This window comes from Ptiloglossa arizonensis, chromosome 9, assembly GCF_051014685.1.
Source record: "Ptiloglossa arizonensis isolate GNS036 chromosome 9, iyPtiAriz1_principal, whole genome shotgun sequence".
Classification (NCBI taxonomy): Eukaryota; Metazoa; Arthropoda; class Insecta; order Hymenoptera; family Colletidae; genus Ptiloglossa; species Ptiloglossa arizonensis.
The window spans coordinates 9,518,774-9,542,402 of record NC_135056.1 but is presented as its reverse complement, the minus strand read 5'-3'; the positions used below and the strand labels follow the sequence as shown (position 1 = coordinate 9,542,402).

Here is a 23,629-nt window from a genome sequence, read left to right as displayed (position 1 = left end):
ATTAATTAGCGTATATAAAAGGTTACATTATTGTCGGTTCTTTATTAGAAAAATCATTTTCAAGCACAACATTGTACATTACATTGTATTTAATAACAAAAACATCATCGACTACATATTAAATTGATGATAATTGTATTGTCTTTGTGTTTAATGTATCATTCTTAACGAAATTATTATCACTGATCACAAGTAAAATATATTTGTAAAATACATAGTTTCAAAATTATGCGACAGGTCAAAATATACAGTTTCGAGAGAAGTCGAATAATACTTTTCCAATTTGCAATACGGAATTTTGTTTCGAATATATGAATATTTAAAATTCAAGAATGCGACTTCTGAGACGCGTTATTTAAATCCTAGATGGCAGCACATGCAACTATACGTATTACTCTCTGAAAGAAGCAACACGTAGATGCATGAAATATGACTAAAATTGTTTGTACTACTATTATTTTATTCGTTATAACATCTTTCAACAATATTGAGCAATAATATCTTTTATTTTACGCGTTTGCAGATGAATCGGAGATTTATTCAGCTTATTATATTTTAGTGCAATTTATTGTATACATAATTGCAAATATATTTTAAGAAAAGTGATATTGAATATCTTTCTGTATTATTAGTCTACATTTGTTACTTTCTGTATTGTTTTATTACAAGAACTTTATGAAATATTTTGAATGCTCTAGGAATAAAATGTCGGTGAAATACGAAGCGCACTCTTGTGTAGAGTTATACAAATCTTTGGAACTATAAAAAGACACTATAATTGGTTATTTCTTTTGCAATACTTTCAGTCTAAAAAGTAAGAATTATTCCTTCTACTGATATATTGTACGTATTTATATAATAAAATTAGTTATAGAAATTATAATGTAAAGTAATTATTATATAACTATAATTTGATAAAAAGGGTTACTATATTGATTTTAATGCTAGGGAAAATCTATACGTGTTAAATGTAAAATATCAAACAATGAAGCATCCAAATTTTGGCTATCTAGATACTAATTTTCATCGGTTTCAATACTAGGCAAATATAATGTTTGCACCGTACGTTTGACTTTAAACCGCATAGACACGTTTGTAAATAAAGTTATTTTGAATTTTATTTATCTTTCTCATAATTTATAAGGAATTGCACATTAACACCAACATTCGATAATGTATAATACAGAGATAAAAGCAAAAGTCAATGATCCAGAGCTTCTTATTTCTCGAGTTAAGCAATTAACTAATGTCGATTGCATTATTATAAAACAGCATGATACATTTTTTAAAGTATCAGATGGCAGATTAAAACTACGTCAATTTGAAGTAAAAGTTTTTTTTTTAATCTTAGACTATTATATGATTAGTGAGTTTCTTCAATTTCCTTTTAACTTTATTAAAAATTAGACATGTGTAGTGTACATATACATTGTACATGTTAATTCTTAAGATAATGAAATAGACATGTGAGTTTAATTTAAAAATACACGAGGTTTTAGGTAATATTGGTGTTTGGTTACTGATTTTTTAATAATTATTGCCCTATTAGAATGTAATAGTTTAATAATAATTATTAAATTTAACTGAAATCTATGTTTATGTATGCAGGATGGTTCAGGAGAATTAATTTACTATCAAAGATTGAATACATGTGGTCCAAAAGTTTCTATATTTGAAAAGACTTCGTTGGGTGCTGATGCCTGTGTTAGCATTAGAAATATTTTAAGTCTATCAAATGGTAGCCTAGGCACTGTAAAAAAGACTAGGAAATTGTATATGATTGATCAAACTCGTGTGCATATCGATGAAATTGAAGGTTTAGGAAATTTTATGGAACTAGAGGTTTGTAATAACACAAATTCATCATAGCATTTTCTGTATATTTTAAATGAATAAAAAAATGATAATTTAAACATTAATTCTTATTTTAGGCACCTTCAACCAATAAACAAGAGTTGGAAAGTGGAGAGAAGATTGTTCGAGATATAATGACTAAGTTAGATATAAAAAGACAAGATTTAATAGCGGAAGCTTACATAGACTTACTTAATAAATATACTGTATAATTATAATAATACATACTTTTTCTTATCATATACCTGCTGTACAATACCTTATACAACACCTAATTTTAAGATTATATATTTTGTAAAATGTTGAACTATTATAAATTGGAGATTTTACAACTTTTTGTTTTATTTTCTAAAATAGGATTAATAGGATAGAATGATATATATATGCAAGTAAAACAAAGAAGACAAAGTAAGTACAATGCCCTGTACTTATATATATTGAATGCTTTATAAATCCAAATAATAAATCAATATTTATTTATACAATTTTATTTTAACTATTTTTACATCGAATTATTCATAATATCACAATATGAGGTATTTGTTCGAAAAAAGTATTAATAGTATTGTGGAATAAAATTATTAAATATATCTAATTAATTGGAAAGAATGTTAAGCAAACTCTGTGAAAACATTAACAATAAGTTATTAACAAAAATATTTGTACGGCTATATTTTGAACGCAAAAACTTCACCATTCAATTAAAGTGATAGCATGATTACTTTGATCGTTAACGAGTAAAAATATATTATTTCTTCGCAGAATCTGTTTGTGGAAATGATTACAAAAACTGGTTATTGAATATATGTGGTATTTATCGAGACTCGATTCGCTTTAATCGTCAGTTTTATATTGACTCGTCGATTGGAAGAGGGAAAAAATCTAGAAAGACGTGCAAAGGAGGAAAGTTGAGAATGAAAAAGCAGTGGTACTTTACTATCATAACCGGGATACGTTACGCTGATAACACTGCCCACGCTTCTCTTCCTTCCTCTTCAATGATCACATTCGTTCGTTACATTTCGCGTGTACGAGATCTAATTCAATACTGCTTGTTCGTTTCTAAGGGCATTGTACTTACTTTGTCTTCTTTGCTTTACTTGCATACAATATAAATCTATTGTTGTCATATTAAGCAAATAAAATATAAACGGAAAATAATTCAGAATCTGACAAATTTAAATAAAATTTGTTCGATAACGTAATTGTATCAATATTTTCGAACATGTTTCATTTTCTCTTCATCGCACAAAAAATTTTGATATCAAGAGCTCTTTAAAAATATAATCCAGTTTGAAAACGAGTATAACTTCTATTTCTTCTATTTATGATTCTTTGTATAAAATTTATTGCACATAACAAAATAAATATTTTACCTCTCCGAATGAAATGATTGAAATTCCATGTTTCACTTTTCGTTTTTATTTTCTCAAAAGAAGAAAGTGATTTTTCTTCTTCACGAAGAAGCAGAAGGTTGCGCAATTGTTTATGAATGGCAATAATAAAGAAGACAATGAAAGATACGAGTAGTTTAACAAATTTTCTCGAAACGATTATTTTATTTAGACTTCTCAAAACCGTTTGCTTAGTTTCGCTGGTTGACTCGAACATTTTTAGATTTAAAAGGCACGGCGTACTTTTCTGAACGGCTTGCATTTAATTGCCACCATAGAGGGACGATTATGGTTAACGACTGAGCTACCGGCCAATTTCAATGGTTTGACATGCTTGTTGTAAACCATTCTGCAGCGAACTGAAGAAAACGAATACAAGTGTGCTGCACGTGTGAACAGCAACCGACCGGTTGACGCAAGGGACATTATGGTACGTTGGTTCGGCTCGTGAACGTTACATGGAAGATATTTTAAATCTTGAATATTCCTCGCGTTATAAATAATTCTTATTGTCACGCATCGATTATACTCAATCAGTTTTGAGTATGGTACTAATTACTAGTGTATAGTACCAATTATTAAGACATTTATCGTTGAGAATTAGTTTCTTAATCGCGATAGCAACTATTTGTTACTAATTGATTCGATGAAGAATTTAATCCCTTGTGCTATTCTATTTCAGTACCAACGCACGAAGATATTTAAATTGTATAGAAGACATTCGCGGACAATGGTTTATTGTATTGCACGCAATACGATACTTCAGACTAACTCTGTACTCAATCTCCGTTTGCATTCAGCTTTGTAAATCTATGCGTAATACGTATAAAAATTCGATAAATTCTACAAGAGGAACTTAAATAAAATTTAAATATTGTTTTACAAAGAGTAATATGCGATACATATTCAATGTATCCAATTGTCAAAATTACAGCGGTTTAAGAATTTCATAAATTTAGCATGAATCGACTAATGAAGAAATAAAAATCAACATCAAATTTAAATAATGCTTATGATACATATATCGCGTCCTTTATAATTCGCTGACTGTATTCTTTTTATGACAATGAACAATGTGCGTTATCAATAGTACATTGCTAACAATAGTACATTGTTACTAAAATAGTACTAAAATATCAATAGTACATTGACCATTCTTGACAATTTTACCATGAATTATTATAAAAATATTATCTATAATACTGCCTATAATATTTTCGATTCTAAATTGTGTTCAAACAGTACAATTTGTATAATCTTAATTAAAGCTACGAAATCTTTGATACGTATGTATAAAGTGGTTTCGAGTCGTACCTTTCAAACATTCAGGCACCATTAAATGCTACAAAAATCTACTCGAAATGTATCACATTTTCGTAATAATCAATAACAGTATAAAATCCTAAAAATTGGTCAATTATCGATAATACAAATAATTAGAAATTTTCTCGATGCTCTCGAAAATTGAATAATCGTTAAACTTTGTCTCAAGAATCGCTCAGAGGTGTCCTGGATCCTCAAACTTGATTAAAATCGTTACTTAAAACTGAAAAGTATTCGTTGCAATGACGATTTACTTTACACCGTTCCCAACGAAACGAATATTATCCAAAAGTTCGCAAATACCGTTCTTTGTTGATCACAGACTTAAGAAATCGCGGTAAGTTCGAAGCGTCGGTCACCAGTGACCTGAACGAGTCGATCCAAACAATTACATTGAAAAATTTAACGAAGAAGCGACGGAAATATAATAATGAAATTGCAAGCGGCTAATCCCCCCCCGAAAACCTTTTCTTCCGAACCGCCCCCGCATCGTTTCCCCTACTCTCGCTTACTCTCCCCCTCTCTCTCTGTCTCGCGAGAAACCTTAGCTCCCCCTCCGTCTGTATCAGCACCCTTCGTCTCGAACAAACGAGAAAGGAGCCTCATTCTACGTACGGCACTGGTCACTGTCGCAGGCTATCCTTAACAGAGAAACACAGTTCGAGAGACGCGTCACCAGGCGTCCACGGCGTTGCTCTCGTTTATTCTTGATCCAGTGATCGGCTTCGGTGTATCGTTGTCCGCGGGGATCGAGTTGTGCCCGTAGGATCGTTCGATCGATCGTTTTTTACGAGTGTTGATCCGATCGTCGTGGTGCTGGATCGTCGCGAGCGAAGTCTACGAGCTCAGAAGTGTTCGAGAAAGCAACGACACTGTCCAGGGAGATACACCGAGTTAGGTAAGACGATTCTTCTGTATCGTTGTTGGTATTCGTTCCACGTTAGTAGTTGTCCTTTTTTGGATGTTGACATAGCCGGCGAAACAATAAGAACAGTCAATCAATCGTTTAATGTAGCAATCGAACGATTGGTATGATATTGGTTCGGTGCGAGTGGTACACGATTGGTTGGATGCGTATTTGCGATCTCGACACCGAGAGATAAAAGGAAGCGTTGATGCACGATCGAAAGTGCGAGTTCTGCATCGAGTACACCGCACACGTGATTTACAGATCGGTATTTCATCGTGGGGAATGTTTACGGACGTCGACAATCGAGCTTCTTCCGAAGTATATATTTGATTTCAGTTACGTTGAGGCGAATCGAGGATGCTTTATTGTTTAGAAAAAATGTACAAGTTGACGCGTCGATCGTGACAATACCGAGACTGTGCACGCTGAGGAAGTAAAATAAGTTCGTCTAACATTGAAGATGACACGAACTTTTTCAACTGGTTAATAGACAGGTGTCACTGGACGAAGCAACACGTAGTAAAAGACCTATGTCTTAGCACGTCACGTGGATACATGTTTATTTTTTCTTTGAAAACAATAGTATTTTTTTTTTACGGATTACTCGTGACAATTAAATATGGGCTTCGAACTTTTTCGTTCATTTTTCGAAGATCTGGCAGTTTATCGGACGTTCCAAGGCCACGAAACTATCGGTTTCGTTCGAGTCTTTAAACTGTACAGCGAAGTGTGTTTCTCTGTTAAGGGTAGTTTACGATGAACATTCTTGAACTGGAATTGGAGCGCCTGACGTTCTCATCGATGTTGTAAAATCGAGGTTTAATTCAAACGAATCCGTAAAATTAATGATCGCATTGGGAAGGTTCGTGATTCATTAAGTTTCGTTAAAGAAATGCTATATTAGAACCGAGTTCTGACACGGTATACACAAATTCAAAGAGGTTTCTTCGTAGAATTTGAAGAAACGTCTAATCTCCTTGCACGTTGTTTTTATGAATTTATAGTTTCGGTAAATGAGTTTGTTAGGTATACTTAAAAAAAAAATAAATATATTTACCCAGTTCAAAAGTATGTTCATTGTGTCCGTGAGTTTGAAAAAAGATTTAATACGAGATTAATTTTCCTAGACCAAAGAAATAATTGATCAGTTGCTGTCATCTTTTGCTTTCAGATGGAACATAACGCACATGGCTTAGGTTCGGTTGGTAAAATTTAAACGACAGAGGGGAGGAGAGAAAATGGCTCGAACGTACACTTGTCAGGCGATTCTTGCAGCATTGCTATTCGCATTAACTATTGTGTCAAGTAAGTTGTATTTAGTAATACATTGTGATTCACTCGCGTTTATCGAAAACATTATATCACGTACCTACATAATGTTACTAAAATTTTATTTCACACGAAAAAGAAGCTGTTGATAAGATTGGCTATAAATGGATTGCAACAAAAATGTTTGCAATTCGCTTGTATATTTCTTTTACGAAGTATTGTCTATAATATACGTTGGAATGAAAAAAATCTTCCCGGATATATGTACATTTTCTCGATTTTAAGTATTCGAAGAACGAGAGTGGAATTTCGTTGAAATGAAATAGTTGGAATTTCATCTATTCATGATCGCAACGTGCTTTCCATTCATTGCTCTTACGAGAAGACGTTTTATCCATTACGATTAGATAGCGATTCGACCCCTCGACCTGCCTTTCTTTGAAACTTCTCAAGTTTATTTCGGTCTTCAAAATCTAAGCGCCCTAGAAATCTAAAACACGAAGCTCAGGAGACATTAAATGGACATTATATACATTGAAATGTATATAAAAAAACTTACGAACGAATCGCGTAGAAATTTACTATTTTGGTAAACATTTCTCGAGATCATTTTGGTTTCCAAAATACAAAGTTCTAGAAATTCGAAACAAGAAAACGAGAAGACGTGAATATCGTAAACAAAATTTTTGTACGAAATTTGTCGAATTTTCATTCGTATTTGCCGAGTTCAAATATTTTCGAGATACAGAAATGCCCGAGATGATAAAACATTGAATGGTGTGTTAACGATTTCCTACGAAAAAAAAAAAAATATTCTTCCTTTACGTAAGTGTTTGAAATTATAATCAGTTACCAGCAATTTGGTCGATGATTTGAAACACGATTAGTGAAAAGCATTAAATGTCACGAATGGTATGAAAATTACAAAATTTTATTAAGAATTGTACGAGTCGTAGCAAAAAATTACAACAAACTGTAGCGAAGTACTAAAGCTGAAGTACAAGCGATTACTAATGGGACAGATCTCGATCCTTAATTTTAGTCATTTTTGTTCAATTCAAGGGTTGTCATTCAATATAACGACGATTTCCAGAGACGCCACATCATAAACATCCGGTTGTCCCTTGCGATAGCCTCTACCGGTAGTAGAACTCTACTTGATAACTACACATTCTAGATTCGTTTAAAATTTTCTCAGAAACATTACAGTTCCCAGTTTTCTTCCAAATTTACAAATCCGTTTCACTGTGAACGATACAGAGTTTTAAATCACCTTTTATTCCACCTTTTTTTTATAGATTTATTGGTTCCACAATGTTTACCATTTATTTATGGAAATATAAACGCAGAATATATAGAAAAATTAAACTAAACTCTATCTGTTCAAGTACTTCGAAAACAATTGACTCGGTTGATTAATTTGAGCAGTTTGCAACTGTTCGAACAATTTACTTATCTTCCATACTACTCAAATAACGAAATTCTTACCTTAATTCAGCGAAACAAGCGTTACGTGGCTCGAGTTTCAAATATTTGAGCATTTGGAGTACTGCGACTATTTCACATTTTGGAGTAAATAGACACGATTGGAGTAAAGTTGTTGAATAGAACTAGTTGAATACTAGTCGAATAGAACTAGTTGAATATTAGTTGAATAGAAAGAGATTAAGATGAATTTTGTAAATTTGCACCGTCAAAATAAATAAAAGCCGGGACTTGTTAACTACAAATGCGATTATTCCTTTTTTTAGATGCTGCGGATCCGCAATATACTAGAGAGAGACTGGTTCCGGCCAGAGGTGAGTTATACAAATATCATTGTTAAAAAAAAAAAGAAAATTTGCATTTCATTCACTGATACTTTACTCAATCAATATATTTAAAGCATTAGCAATTTGTGAGAAATTTAGTATCAATTGTATTACGAAACAATGTACGATACATTAAATGAAACAACATTTTAGTGCCTAAAATTACGCTTTACAATTACACCGAGATAACGTTGCATAAAATTTTTCACATTTTCTCCCAATATACATAGAGTATATTGTTCACAGGGTACCTTTATAAATCGATGCAAGTCGTATCTCCCTTTTGATTACAAACAGAAAAAGATGGTAGAAAATGATCTTATCGCCTCATTTTTCTGCATGTGCAGCGATGCACCTGCGAAATGCAATTGCACCCTTTTCCAAGGAAACTGTACATAGCCGATCGCATAAATCGATTCTTCTCGGTATTTTTAATCGTTGTTGCGCGCAGAATCATAGCAACCGTAGATTTATGTAATAAAATATAATATTTCATTTGAACGGAAAAAATGTACACGTGTTTTACACGATATAAAAAAATTAAAACTCGTACAATTATCCGTTCTACCATTTCTCTCTGTCTGCAATCGAACAAGAAATACGATCCGTTTCGATTTCGAAAGACTGAAAATATTTATGCTTCTGTTCTACTTGTAAATTTTTCATACAGCAGCTTCTCTATCAATTCATTTGAAACTATCACGTAAGAATACGTAGAATTAAAATACGAATAAGCATCCGCGATAAAAACGGGGTGTTATAGGAACAGCTCAGAGAGGAGATATGTCACCCATGGAGGTGACGGCAGAGCGCCATAATTGGCCAAGGCTGACCGTTCCTAATCCAAGAGGTAGCATACTCGCCGGTTCCACAAATCCATGTTACTCAATATCGTTGAACAATTAAAACCAGCATGATAACGTTGCACACAAGAATTAATCTTTCCTTTTTTTTTGTGTCTCTGCACTCAATGCGTTCATTTCAATATACCTTGACGCACAGAGCACCGAAACGCGTATAAGTGTACAGTAATAATAATAATAATAATAATAAAACTTCCATTAATTTGAATAATAATTTTTAACAACGATCTCTTCTCTTTAATGCAACAATGCTACGATTCGACGTACGCATCCCTTACTTCGAACGAAACGTTCAAGACACGATCATTCGGGACGAAAGAATTTACTTCACTTGCCTTGTGTAATTTTGGTTGAGGTGGTGTCACGTGGACACGGTTTTTTCTTTTTCATAGACTAACCAACTGGTCTCTGGGAGTTCTGTTAACCGTTGTTTCCGGTTGTAAATAACAAATGTTGTTCCGTAGCTGGTGTTGTAACGACACTCGAACTGGCTGAATGGGTCGGAGATAACCAAATCGTGGCTAACTCGATCCTCCTTTCGCGGAGAGAAACATTATTCAATCACCTCGTTGTCTCTAGGTCCTTACGCGAAGAGAAAGCATCCCTGCGAGCAGAGTTCGTGTTACCCAGCGACCGGGAATCTCTTGATCGGTCGAAAAGATCGATTGACAGCGTCATCCACTTGCGGTCTCCACGGTCCGGAGAGATACTGCATCGTTTCGCATCTGAAGGACCGGAAGAAATGTTTCTTCTGCGACACGTCTTTACCGAAACAACAGCACAACATTGAAAACATTGTCAGCGGGTGAGAAACAACCGGGAATGAAATTTCATTGAAAGAGCGTTCAGATTTGTACACGTTACGGGTGGAAATATTAAAAAAAAAAGAAAAATAAGAAGAAAGAGAAGTTGAGATTAGAATAAACGTAAGGAACGAGTTAATAGAAAATGGTGTGACATTCGATTCTAACGGGTGTGCTTAGACCTGTACGCGAATAGGTGAAAATATTAGAAGTTGAGATGAGAATAAATGTAAGGAAGAAATTAATAGATAAGATGTGACATTTGATTTTAACGGAGGTGTTCTTAAACCTGTACGCGAATAGGTGAAAATATTAAAGCAGTATTTCATTGTAATGCGTAGGCCGTGTATCAAAATCAACTTATAATTTGAAGAAACAGTTCCTCGTGTCAATCGAACGTGTTTCCTCCGCGTATTATTATTATTACTTGCAATTCGTGCAGCCGGTGGAATGTATTATATTTTGCACATTTTTCTCAGCTATAATATTTCCTAGTAAATTTTCATCGCGTAAATTTCTTCGTTCTCGTTCGTTTCGGTTTGTGTTTATTTAATTCGATATTTAACTTCTCTCGATCTTGTTCTCGTTGTCGTATGCTGTATCTTACACCATAAATGTACCGCGAGAAGTGGATCGTTACGATCGAAAGCATCGTTTCTTCGTCGAATCGTTCCAAAATGTTTGCACTCGAGTTAATGATGTTAAATTAATGACCACAGGAATTCCAGGACCTGGTGGCAAGCGGAAAACGGCGTGGAAAATGTGACGATACGCTTCGACCTCGAGGCGGAGTTCCATTTCACTCACATCATCATTCGTTTCAAAACGTTCCGTCCTGCTGCTATGCTGATAGAGAGATCCTACGATTCTGGGAAGACCTGGAAAGTGTATCGATACTTCGCACACAATTGCGAGCAATACTTCCCCAACGTGTCTACCAATCCACCGCAGAGACTGACTGACGTCATCTGCGAGATGAGATACTCCGGTGTGGCGCCATCAACAGGAGGCGATGTTATCTTCAGGTACGTAAACAGCGATAAACAACGATCGTGTAACGTAAACGTATGATCGAGCGTACGGTGTATTCGTCGATAACTTAATTGGCGCTTCGTGTGCGATGCTGAAAGAGTGTATTCAGTGTGTCGGGAACAAAAAAAGTTGAACAATTTAGACTCGTATAAGAAGCATGGATAAAAAATACCCAGTAAACTTTCGTGGAGCAAGACGTAAGAAAATTTTTGACTTTCCACGGTATTGAACCTGCCAACCTTCTAACAACAGTTAGAATTCTATCGATGAAAAAACTAAATGTCGCAAGACGCATCTGTAGATCGTATACAATTGGTTTTTCACGATTACACTAAATTAACTGTACCACTGTTCAGGTGGATCAAGAGACCCATCTTGAGTGCACACATTTGCTTACTTCTGTACTATACTTCTATATTGGACATACTCTTTTAATCATCCCATGTATACTTGTTCCAAGTTCTATGTTCATTTAGTACAATTCTACTAAATGATTATCGTAGTTTACCTAAATAAAAAAAGACACATTCTTCTATGCGAAGAATACGTTCCATTCTTTTATAATCGTACTTTACCTAAATAAAAAAAGACGTGCCACGACGAGGTGTACCTTTCACGCTTGTCACACGAGTCTAAATTCTTCGACATTCTTTTACACGGTTCTCGTAATTCTCGTTCGACTGGATGACACTGATCCATTGATCTTGTATTTTCAGAGTGTTGCCCCGTAACTTGGAGATCGACAATCCCTACTCGAAGGAAGTGCAGAATCTGTTGAAAATAACGAATCTACGTATCAATATGACCAGACTGCACACCTTGGGTGACGATCTGCTCGACGATCGTGCCGAGATTCGCGAGAAGTACTACTACGCTATTCAGGACATGGTGATCCGTGGTTCTTGCTCATGTTACGGCCACGCGTCCAGGTGTCTACCTCTGCCCGGTGTCCAACACGAGGAGAACATGGTGCACGGCAGGTGCGAGTGCACCCACAATACAACAGGACTGAACTGCGAGAAGTGTCAGGACTTTTACAACGATCTACCGTGGAAGCCGGCCGTTGGGAAGCAAACGAACGCGTGCAGACCGTGCAACTGCAACAATCACACGAGCTCGTGTCACTTCGACGAGACAGTTTACGAGAGGTCCGGAAGAGTCTCGGGCGGGATCTGCGACGATTGTCAGCACAACACGCGCGGTCAGAACTGCGAACAATGCAAACCGTTCTATTATCACGACGTCACCAAGGACATTTCGCATTACGAGGCTTGTCTGCGTAAGTTTCTGGGTCTTCCTCCGGGTGACGTTGTTCTCTCTTTCGTTTCTGTTGCTTCGCGAGATAGCGGAGAAACGATGCCAAGAAACTCGTCGATAACCGATCACGTCTCAGACATACTACGTAAGAAGTAACGAACGCGATACGATCGCGAACGAGCAAGACTCGGTGTTTTCGAGACACGGCTGTTTCGAATTTTTAGTACGGATCACTTTTAAAGAAAAAAAAGAACGAATTGTACGCGTCGATACACAAATTGTGTCGCGTGTTCTTGTAACCTTTTGATAAAACATTCACGGGTCAATCTTTATACAGATCTATTAATAAATATTGTCAGACGGCTTCTATAATTACACGTTTACGTAAGATGTGATTTTTTAACGAATGGTTTCGACGTACGATGCAGACTGGAGAGCGTGGCGAAGGATTATAGTAAACGATAAGTTGTACAATAAAATTATGACGTGTGCGATAGTGAGTTCAGAAATAATATAGTATTTCAGAAACAAAATACTCCGGGTCTATTGTTTAAGCGGATTTTTGTCTTGGTTTTGGGGTCTGAGACGTGCTTGTAAATTTGAAAACGTAACCAGTTTTTTTTTTTTATAGAAACGAGTCAATATTTATGTATTTTTCTTTATTGTAGCCTGCGAATGCGATCTCGGCGGTTCATTGGACGACGGTATATGCGATTCGAGAACCGATCCTCTTAGCGGGGACGAGTCTGGTCGTTGTCACTGCAAAACAAACGTGGAAAACCGTCGTTGCGATCGTTGCAAGAATGGTTTCTGGAATTTCAATCCTGAGAATCCCGAAGGATGTCAAGGTAAGGCGTCGTTTAGCTGCAAGTGCATCCTAAAATCAGTTACAAAAGTATATACTCGGAAAATTTGTATAAATATCAAATCAACAAAAGACGAAGAAATCTCCTTACGATTATTTACACAAGATTCATCTCCTTTTGTAGAATAAGTTACCAGATACTAGTTACTCAGTTACTTAGATACTAAATTACTTTCCAAGCAAGTAACTAACAGTTTCTTACTCCGGTGTATTGTCCTTCGTGATTTCTCTTCGTCAAGTTGTCTCGGTTATTTTGATGATTTTCTGGAACTGCAACAACTTTAGGAACAATATCGTGTTGATTGATCTTTTCGTGACGAAAATAAAATGAAATAACTATTCGTTTAGCTTGTACCTGTAACACCTTGGGTACCATCGATAACCGTGGATGCAATGTTGTCACTGGAGAGTGCACTTGCAAGCGTTTCGTTACTGCTCGCGATTGCAACCAATGTCTACCGGAATATTGGGGCTTGTCAGAGGATCCGGATGGTTGCAAACCGTGCGACTGTGATCCAGGTGGTTCTTACGAGAACGCTTGCGACGTTATGACCGGTCAATGTCGTTGCAGAACTCACATAAGTGGCAGAACCTGTAACCAACCCGAACAAAGTTATTACACCGGCTCGTTGGACTTTTTGATCTACGAGGGCGAGTTAGCGAGAGCTACCGATGTAATTAGTTTTTTTTCTTATTCTCAGTTTATTTCAGATCGAGTAAACGTAATTCAGACGCATTCAAATATTTTCATTTACCTTTTCATGTCAGGTAATGTTTAAGCGCACGACGATAGTTATTCGTGTAGAAAAAATTCTCAATGCAAACGGAAGAGTTTAACTATCGGTAGAAATATTAAAGATTAATTATCGATACAAGTAAGAATAACTTGTATTTTAATTTAACGAATGAAAGTTCGCTCCATTTTGATGCAGTCGAATAATATCCGTTGCAAGAACAGCATAAATTTTAAACAATTTCCAGAAAGTAATTCGAGTAATGATCGCACAGTTTTTATAATGTTCATCATTTACATTGGCTCCATTTTTGCAGAACTGTCAAGTGGTGATCAGAGAACCGTACCGTGACGGAAGAAACAGCACCTGGACCGGAACTGGATTCATGAAGGCATTAGAGGGTTCGGCGTTGAATTTTACAATCGACGATATACGTAAAACTTTGTGGTACGATGTGATCATACGTTACGAACCCGTTCAGCCTGGTGTTTGGGAGAATGTTCAAATAATCATCGAAAGAGACGGATCAGTGGACCCTAATGGTCTTTGTGCTGACTGGAGACCGGAATACGATCAACTGTGGGCACAGTTACCTTTGCGATCCAGAAGTGTCGTTGCGAAACCGGCTGTCTGTCTGGAAGAAGGGAAACAATACAATATTCGGTTACAATTCCGTAAATTCCAGAACCACGTAGACACACCTTCGGCGTCTATTTTAGTCGACTCTGTAAGGAACACCAGATATAGATCAGAACTATATTTAAAACCGTTGGATCGCTGTTTATATATTTAACCATTTTTTTTCTTTCGTCGTTGTAGCTTTAATCGAATTCTACCTGAATTTATTCGATCCATTTACTCGGTAATACCTTTGCGAGTAAACGGTATGAATTTTCATTTTTGAAACTCGACGAGCAGATTGGTAACAAATAGTTCGAGTATTTTTTCGTAAATAGATACTATTCTCTGCTTTTCGTTTAGATTGTTCTCAGACCGAGAATAGACGAGATACCTTTCTTCAAAACACCTGGTATTGGCGAGCTCCGTCGTCAAGAATACGAGATACATCGGTGCAGCGAGTTTTTCAACGATATCGCTACTGTGTGGACTAACGTTCCCGAAGTCTGCAAAAAGTACCAGAACAGCATCGGTTATTTCGTTTACAACGGTGCACATTGTGAGTAACGATTGTTATAGTCAGCTATTAACCACTTTAACGGCTTCAATTGAGCAAACGTCAATAATCGAAGAGAGCAGGATAAGCTGTAATTAATCTCAAAAAATAAACGAATTTCAAGATCAAGAGACAGTGTATGCTCACAGATGTTTGCATTCGTTGGAAGCGTTCTAGTTTTCTTTATTTTCCATGGTTAACGTTCGTGCAACGATTTTTATAGAAGAAACAAATATTTTCATATCCTGTACATTGGAAAAACACCAATGTTTCGTTTCCTTTCTAACCATTCCCCCATACGATTCATCTACATCTATATCAACAATTCTAAATGTTTCACGAGACATGGCTTGAACAGCGATCCGCTAGAGGAATTCACCTACGGAACGTACACAAAGATCTAAAAGTACAATACATAATTTGGTTTCAGCTTGCGAGTGCAACCCAACCGGATCTCATAGTCTGCTCTGCGAGAACTATGGTGGTACGTGTCCTTGCAAACCGAACGTTGTTGGAAGACGATGCGATCGTTGCGCGCCAGGAACGTACAGTTTTGGACCAGAGGGTTGCATACCGTGTGACTGTGATGGCGTCGGTGCACTGGACAATTTCTGCGACGTGGAGACCGGCAGATGCAAGTGTCGTCCGAATACATATGGTAGAACTTGTGGTCAGTGCGAACCCGGGTTCTGGAATTTCCCACATTGCGAACGTTGCGAGTGCAATGGCCATGCAGAGAGCTGCGACTCGAAAACAGGGGCGTGCATCAATTGTCGCGATTACACAACCGGGCACAACTGCGACCGATGCATAGAGACCTACTACGGTGATCCTAAGATTGGCGTGGACATTCCGTGCAGAGCGTGTCCTTGTCCGGGTGAGTTGAGAAGAATTACCTCCGATGTTGAATATCTCTGAGTCGACAAAAATATAACTGACGTGATTTCCTCATGAAAGCAATTGATGGTTAAAGTTGGACGAGTTTCGTTTAATACGGAACTGTAGAATGTAATCACCCATAAACAGTGTTAGAAGTTGTTTTTAATCGTTTTGAGTTTCACATGAAATTCGTTGACTGTAATAAACAACTGACGTCGTTATTAGCAAAGAACCTCAAAAGAAGCTCTCCTTTAAGAGTTAAAAGCGATCTCGTGGGAGATGTAACGAGAACTCTGTTCCACAGTGTACGTGTTTTTGAATATTTTCTGATTAAAAGTCTCGTTTCGTTCACCAACAGGTACTCTGAATTCTGGTCACTCGTACGCCGAGAGCTGTTCCTTGGACTCGGTTACTCACGACGTGATTTGCGAGTGTTTCGATGGCTATACCGGTCCTCGTTGCGAGAGCTGTGCAGAGAATTATTTCGGGAATCCCGAGGTTCCTGGCGGCAGCTGTGAACCTTGTAACTGTAACAATAACACAGACCTGCGCAGACCTGGAAATTGCGATCCCCATACGGGTCGTTGCCTGCAGTGTTTGCACAATACCGATGGAGCGAATTGTCAGATCTGTAAGGCAAACTTTTACGGCAATGCGCTCGTGCAAGATTGTCAAAGTTGCGATTGCGACCCCCTGGGTACCGACAGCGACGCTGGCCCTTGTAATCATCGAAGTGGACAGTGTCCTTGCCTACCGAACGTTATCGGTCAGCTTTGCGATTCCTGCGAGGAGAATCACTGGAGGATCGCCAGCGGACAGGGCTGCGATCCTTGCGAGTGTGACGCGGTTGGAAGCGTTTCTGATAGGTTTGTGCACGAATTGTGAAGTTTTACTTCAACCAAACAATCAATTAACGTTTACGTGACGTATTTACTAGCATCGATTCACTTTAAACATCGGTGTGTATGGTATTCTACGCTATCGACAACTTCTCAGAACATACCGATGAACAAGCAATCGACCTTCGAAACTATCAACAATTCTTAGACGCTAGATTCGGTCTTCAAACGAACAGAGTTCAGTGGTTTCGTTCGTCTTAAAAGTTTGCTCTTTACGGATAGTTTTATCACTTTTATTAACATTTTTATCGATCAATGCAGATAATAATAAACCTTTAATGTATTCATCGAATCTTTCCAATTACACAGGAATTTTTAACACACGAGTTCTAATATCCTTATTTCTCTTCCAAACAGATGCAATCCTTACATTGGTACCTGCGAATGCAGATCAGGTTTCGGTGGAAGACAATGCAACGAATGTCAGACCAATTATTGGGGCAATCCGAATATCGAATGTTACGCTTGCGACTGCGATCTCTCTGGTTCCTCCAGCCAACAGTGTGACAGAGAAACCGGTCTCTGTGTATGCAGAACAGGAATAGGTGGCGAGAAATGCGACAAGTGTTATCGCGGTTATTACGGAAATGCACCTCAGTGCATCCCCTGTGGCGAATGTTTCGACAATTGGATGCTAACACTGAACGGCTTGACGAACAAGACGAATCTCGTCATTAAGGAGGCATCCAGAATCCAAAAGGTTGGGACGACAGGTGTCTACAGCCAAGAGTTCGACGATATGGACGAGTCTCTGGTCCAGGTGAAAGCGTTGATCAACAACGCTTCCATCAGGAGTCAAGATATGGATGAGCTGAACGAGCTAGCTATAGAGTTGAACAAGAACGTGGTTCATTCTAACAAACAGCTGGAGGAAGCGAACAGTCTTCTGGAAAACCTCAATCAAAGGGTGAATTTAGACGACGCGGCGCTGAAGAATCTTGAGAACAGGTCGAACAGCTTGCACCAGACCGCTGCGGATCTCAAGGAAAACGCGACCAGGCTACAGGAGGAGAACGTGCAGGGTGCTTTGAACGTCACGCAACAAATGGCCGAGCAGTCGCGTCAAGCGGAGAAAATGGCGAACGACACCGGTAACATTCTCGCTGACGCGGAAAGATTCAGAAAGCACACGGAGAGCCTGCTTGCCAAGAATCGTGACTCTATGGGGGACGCCGAGGAAGCGAATAAAGAAGCCCTGACCGCGATCAACGAGAAATTGAGCGTGTTCAATGGGATCATGCCGAGCTTGAATCTCGAGATGTGCGGCGACAATGTGACGGATTGCAGCAGCGTGTGCGGCGGAGCTGGTTGTGGTTTCTGCGGGGGATTGTCATGTGACGCAGGGGCTGTCACGAAGACCAATCAAGCGCTGGACGTGGCTATGAAACAGGCTGCCAAGATTAAGACTTACAAGGACGAGGTTCAACAGCTGTTCCGTGAAGTAGGTTCTCGGATTGCTACTACAGCAGTTACAAATTTAATTATCGATATAGTCGAAGAAGTTCAGAAAGGATAATTTCCACTAATTTTGGCTCTCTGACAATCCTAAAGGACCGAGTACTATAGTCTTTCTTAGCGATAACACACCCGATGTACAACTATATTATTCATTTTTGTGACGAAATATTCCTTCGGTTGCTCATGGAGATAGTTGCATCGGTAGTCTCGAGCAGTGAAGATTCGATCATTCATTTTTGTCTTTGTCGAGTACGTTCACTGTGCGTTTCTTAAAGAATGTTCATTCTTTCGTAGCATTTTGCGTCTCACTCGCATTTGCAGTGTTTAAAAATCGCACAATGGTACGTTTTATTCTTTCAACGAGAGTAGACTAAGGTATACTACGAATTATAATAGTATTGCTGTTCAAAATGATCGCAGATACAGTTCTTTCGTGTACGCGAGAATCTCTTCGAAAATTGAATCGTTTTAAAACTAATTCTGTATTAAAATTCGAAGCAACACGAAGGTCTCCAGATGTCAATTTACAAGTTGCCAACTGTTCATTTCTTTCAGATGTTTCTGCTGAAGCGAGATGCGTTGGCTGCCAGATCGAACGCCCAGGACGCCTTCAACTTCGCCTGGAACGTTCGTAATCTGTCCGACAACGTGACGAAGGATCTCTCGGACATAAACAAACGTATACGAAGCATGCTGGACGAAGAACAATCCACGCCAGCCATGGTCAGAGACTTGGCGAACAAAGTGCTGGCCAAGAACATCCAGCTGAAGCCCGACGAAATCAAGGACCTGGCGGATCGCATAAAGAGCATCGTGGGTTCTCTTACCGATTCCGAGAAGATCCTCGCGGATACCAAGAACGATCTTCTTCGAGCGGAGAACCTGAACAAACAAACGAACATTGCCAAGGAGGACGCGATCGATAAACAGATTCTGGCCAACAAGGTGGTTCTGCTGCTGAACGACGCACAGAAAGCTCAGGATCTGGCTCAGGTCGCGATCGATCAGGCGGAACGGGACGTGAAGAGGGCGGAAAAGGACTTGGAAGAGATATCGGAAGTGACCAGAGGCGCTCAGATGCAGGCGAACGAGACCACGCAGTCTGTGGACGCTCTAGAGGCACGTCTGAAGCAGCTGCAGACACAGTCCTACAGGAACGATTTCGTTCTGAACCAGGAAATCAAGACTCAAGGTTCGAGGGTAGATATCGAGACTCAGAAGACCGATTCCAAGGCGAAGAAACTTGCAGAGGATTACAGAGTCGTGGACGAATCGTTGGCACTCCGAGTGAACAAGAGCAGGGGCAACATACAAAGGTCAAAGACGCTACTGCAGAGAGCGTCCATGTTGACAGCCGACACGTCGACCAAGCGCAAGGATCTCGAGGGCATGGAGAGCGTGTACAGGGACAACGAGAGGATGCTGGCCGATCTGATGACCGAGGTTGATACGCTTACCAGCGAGATGGAGAAACATCTCGCGGAGATTGACCAGAAGGCTCATCAGTACAGGCAGTGTACATCTTGAGAGCGCTGAGAGTAAAGCGCTTTTGATTGCTCTTTACGAAATCGAAGTTCAACAATGTCCTTTTTGTACCTTCACTTGGACCGAACATTTTATCATTCGTCGATCGTATTTATCTTTTTCTTCAAACAAAATTTGTATATTCTTCTTTGTACTCGAATTGCCGATCTAAGTACCTCGTGAACGTCCACGAGGTCGGGGTTTTAACAAGAATTCTGTAAAGAGCAAGAAGGTACGAGTTAAATTTTAGCAATCACGTATGAATATCAGTAAGTGTCATTACGGTTAAATTCGGTATTGTAAACGTTCATTATTGCGTAAGAGCGAACCAAACGCATACGATTATTACCATTGCAATGGTACTTTAATGAGATTATCTGCGTAATCAAATGTTACGAACGAGCGGATAAACGAAGAAGATAAAATCGCAGGGTATAGATAAATTAAGCAATTTTTCAAATTGGGGTCGTAAAGCCCTACGAATGCACCTTAAGGCTTTAAATTCGAAGAAAAGTAATTTTTTCGGTGTCACAATTGTAAACGAAGGAGACACTTAATTGTTCAAGATGTATTATATGCTTACGTATATATATATATATTTGTATACAATCTTTTGAGAATCCAATGAATCATTTGTTTAAATCATCTTCAAGTTACAATTGTACGAAGTGGTAATCGGCAATTTTCTTTTCTAAATTTGATCACAGTGGACCAAATATTGCGGGACGAACTGAAAAATGTACAAAATTTAACCAAAAATTCACTCGAGATGAACCACGATTATCAAAGACTTGGCAAGATTATTGCAAAACACTCATACTAATATTATATTAAAAAGAAATCATTTTAATATTGCCATATTTCTATCCATATTTTTATATCGCAACAAAAGTAACCGTTATGAAATTATAGCTACGATTCGTACTCTGAGAACCTCTCGCGAAAAGGCAGGGAGAAGTATGCAGGGAGTATCATTGATCTGATGAGTCAGAGATGTGTGTTCAAAACGAATTGATAAGAGCATAAATGCCTTTCCATCCTGCGTGCTGCACGTCGTTTAATTCAATAAACGGCTCAAGTGGCTCGTTATTGAAAATTTGTCAAACTTTTGTCACAATTGTGTTCAGAATAATTCTACACCGATGGTTACTTGCTCTCCGTGTCGGTGATTGTTCGTCGATAAAATAATTAATTAAATTAACGAGTTAACGAATTAAGGTTTTAACAATTGTAACTCCCAACATTTTTCTAGCCCCAATTACTACTCACTGATTCATGATAATTAAGAAGAGTTGAACGAAGCATTTAAGTTCTCGACAGTACATTTTGATCACTGATCAATGGTTCGTAAAAGAGTAACGATTAACTGAATCATTTTCATGCAACATAGCGCTGCAAAAACCGAATATTATTCAAGAAAAACGACTGAACTAGTTATAGCGCAGAGTTAAGACATCAATATCAACATTTCACGTACAATAGACGTACAATAGTTGTCCGCATCAGAAAATAAGTTTTCGTACTTATATAATGTATCTGATTTTCTTTTATAAATAAGATTCAACGAGACATTGTGCAATAGTTAGTACAATAGATAGAAATCTTTACCTTCAATAGCCTGTAAATATACAATATGTCTTTTCACCGAACTGCATTTTCCCTTTTTATATATATTTTTAACGATAACAATAATCGTGCTATGCGATCGCCATATTAATACAAAATACAGATTTGTAGGGAATGGTGGTGAAAAGGTGTTTGAAACGAGAGTTAAAGAGCATTTGAAGATCGTATTGTTGAATAAAAAATGTTTCTAATACGAATTTCGTATATTTTTAATATATAAGGAAACGCGTTAACATTTGTACACGGATGTATACGATAATTTCAACGAAAAATGGAATGTAGAATATTGACAATCCGTAACAATATACGATTTTTTTGAAGCGTGGAGGTCTGGACTTAACTAAGGAAGAGATTCAGAGAAATGTTGGAAATATGTGAAAGAGAATAATAAATATTTATAAATTGATATTTTAGTTATAATCGACGACATGATATTGTCAACGCTAGCCATTATCAAATATTTGCTCTTATACGAGCGAGAAAGGGAACAACGTCATAATTAAACCAAAAGTTTTTAATTGTAATTTAATAAATAGTTACGTTTATGCGATAATAGAGAATTATATATTAGAGAAATAAATAAAATTGAAAAATAAACAATCGGGTAATTGGAATTTCTGCTACCATTTCGTTCAGTTTAAATTAGTTCGTAACAACGAAGAATGAAATAATATAGATGAAAATTGTACGATTAATAGAAAAATTGAAATTTTATTGCGAGTTTCAATTTCCATGATTATATGTAATAACCAACATTTAAACTCCGTGTTCGTGAAAAATCGTTGAAGAAGAATCTTATCCGAGACGAAACGATAAATTTTTGATAATGGATAAATATAAAACTTTGTGGGTTTAAGTATGATAACGGTATTTCCATAGATGTTTTATCGTTGGTAAAAAGACGGAAAGGACACTCCGGAAATACGAAACCATGAACGATAAAAATTTTTCCTACTAGTAGGAAATTCCTTATCGAATAAGTTTTCACGGAAAGTCTTCATACTTCGGTTGACTTCGATAATACACTCCGAATTTATTTTACTATTTAATTTTCTCATTGGTCCCAGAAATCGATTACTTATGCTTGCATAAAAAATAACTTGAATGATCATTGATAAGATATAATATATCTTGTGTATACTAACGAAGAAATTTTAAAAGGATCTAAACGTTTATTCATGATACATTGAATATATTAAAATTGTGAACACAGGAGAAAACAGTTCATTTTGTATATATTAAATTGAGCTACTTTACATCGAATTACATCGATTGTTTAATATCGAAGTTCACTTTTAACTTTATTTTTCAATTCTTTACTTCACTTTTAATTTTTTAAAGGGATAACATATCGAAGAAACAAGTTTTATTTTCGTCGAGGCATCTCTTGTGACACGGCTTCTTCATAAAAATAGTATTTATCGTTTATTATCGTAGAGTCTGGTTTCGATCTACATGTGCGCCCTTTCCCCCTTCACTTCTGTGCCCTTGTCAAAAATCTTGACAGCGTGTCCTGTTCGTCAGCGTTTAAACTTCCTGAATCAGTAACAACGCCAGATTCGACAACGATCTTTGACTGACCAAACTGTTACCTACGCCAATAATTTCACGAAGATAAATCGATCCAAGTAATTATGAAAAGAATTAATTTAAAAAAAGTTTTCAGTCTTTCACTACTCGTTCTCGAAGTATTAGGTTGTTCGAAAAGTCATTTCGTTTTTCTTTTTGGTGAAAATGAAACACAATTTTTTTAGAGCGTATAAACATTTTATTAAATTATATATTCTCCATTTTGGAAAACGAACAACCGAATAGAATGCTTGTTGCTATGTTACTATTGAAATAATCGTTTTGAGAACTCAAACAAATTCGTGTAAATGTTTCCTTCCATATGGACGACATTATTACGAAATTCGTGTAAATTGTTAACGATCGTTACAGAGAATTTGTTCTA

At 37.3% G+C, this 23,629-nt stretch overlaps 2 protein-coding genes across 4 annotated transcripts; both read left to right on the top strand.

Moving 5' to 3' along the window:
- Positions 1 to 1,047: 1,047 nt before the first annotated feature.
- LOC143151276 (uncharacterized) lies at positions 1,048 to 2,180 on the top strand. Its single transcript, XM_076320254.1, has 3 exons — positions 1,048 to 1,326; positions 1,609 to 1,842; positions 1,932 to 2,180. Exons 1-3 carry the CDS (start codon positions 1,174 to 1,176, stop codon positions 2,064 to 2,066), a joined length of 522 nt encoding a protein of 173 aa, XP_076176369.1. The 5' UTR covers positions 1,048 to 1,173; the 3' UTR covers positions 2,067 to 2,180.
- Positions 2,181 to 5,181: 3,001 nt separating this feature from the next.
- On the top strand, positions 5,182 to 22,081 carry Lanb1 (laminin subunit beta-1). Of its 3 annotated transcripts, none has more exons than XM_076320114.1 (15): positions 5,182 to 5,469; positions 6,653 to 6,786; positions 8,502 to 8,549; positions 9,325 to 9,411; positions 10,004 to 10,229; positions 10,947 to 11,252; positions 11,976 to 12,538; positions 13,185 to 13,364; positions 13,730 to 14,055; positions 14,432 to 14,842; positions 15,097 to 15,292; positions 15,720 to 16,166; positions 16,527 to 17,034; positions 17,425 to 18,508; positions 19,081 to 22,081. In XM_076320114.1, the coding sequence occupies exons 2-15, from the start codon at positions 6,720 to 6,722 to the stop codon at positions 20,050 to 20,052; spliced, it is 5,421 nt and encodes a 1,806-aa protein (XP_076176229.1). In that variant the 5' UTR covers positions 5,182 to 5,469; positions 6,653 to 6,719; the 3' UTR covers positions 20,053 to 22,081. The 3 variants fall into 3 exon arrangements, with proteins under 3 accessions (XP_076176229.1, XP_076176231.1, XP_076176230.1); XM_076320115.1 differs by lacking the exon at positions 5,182 to 5,469 and adding an exon at positions 5,781 to 5,799; XM_076320116.1 differs by lacking the exon at positions 9,325 to 9,411.
- The last annotated feature ends 1,548 nt before the right edge of the window (positions 22,082 to 23,629 follow it).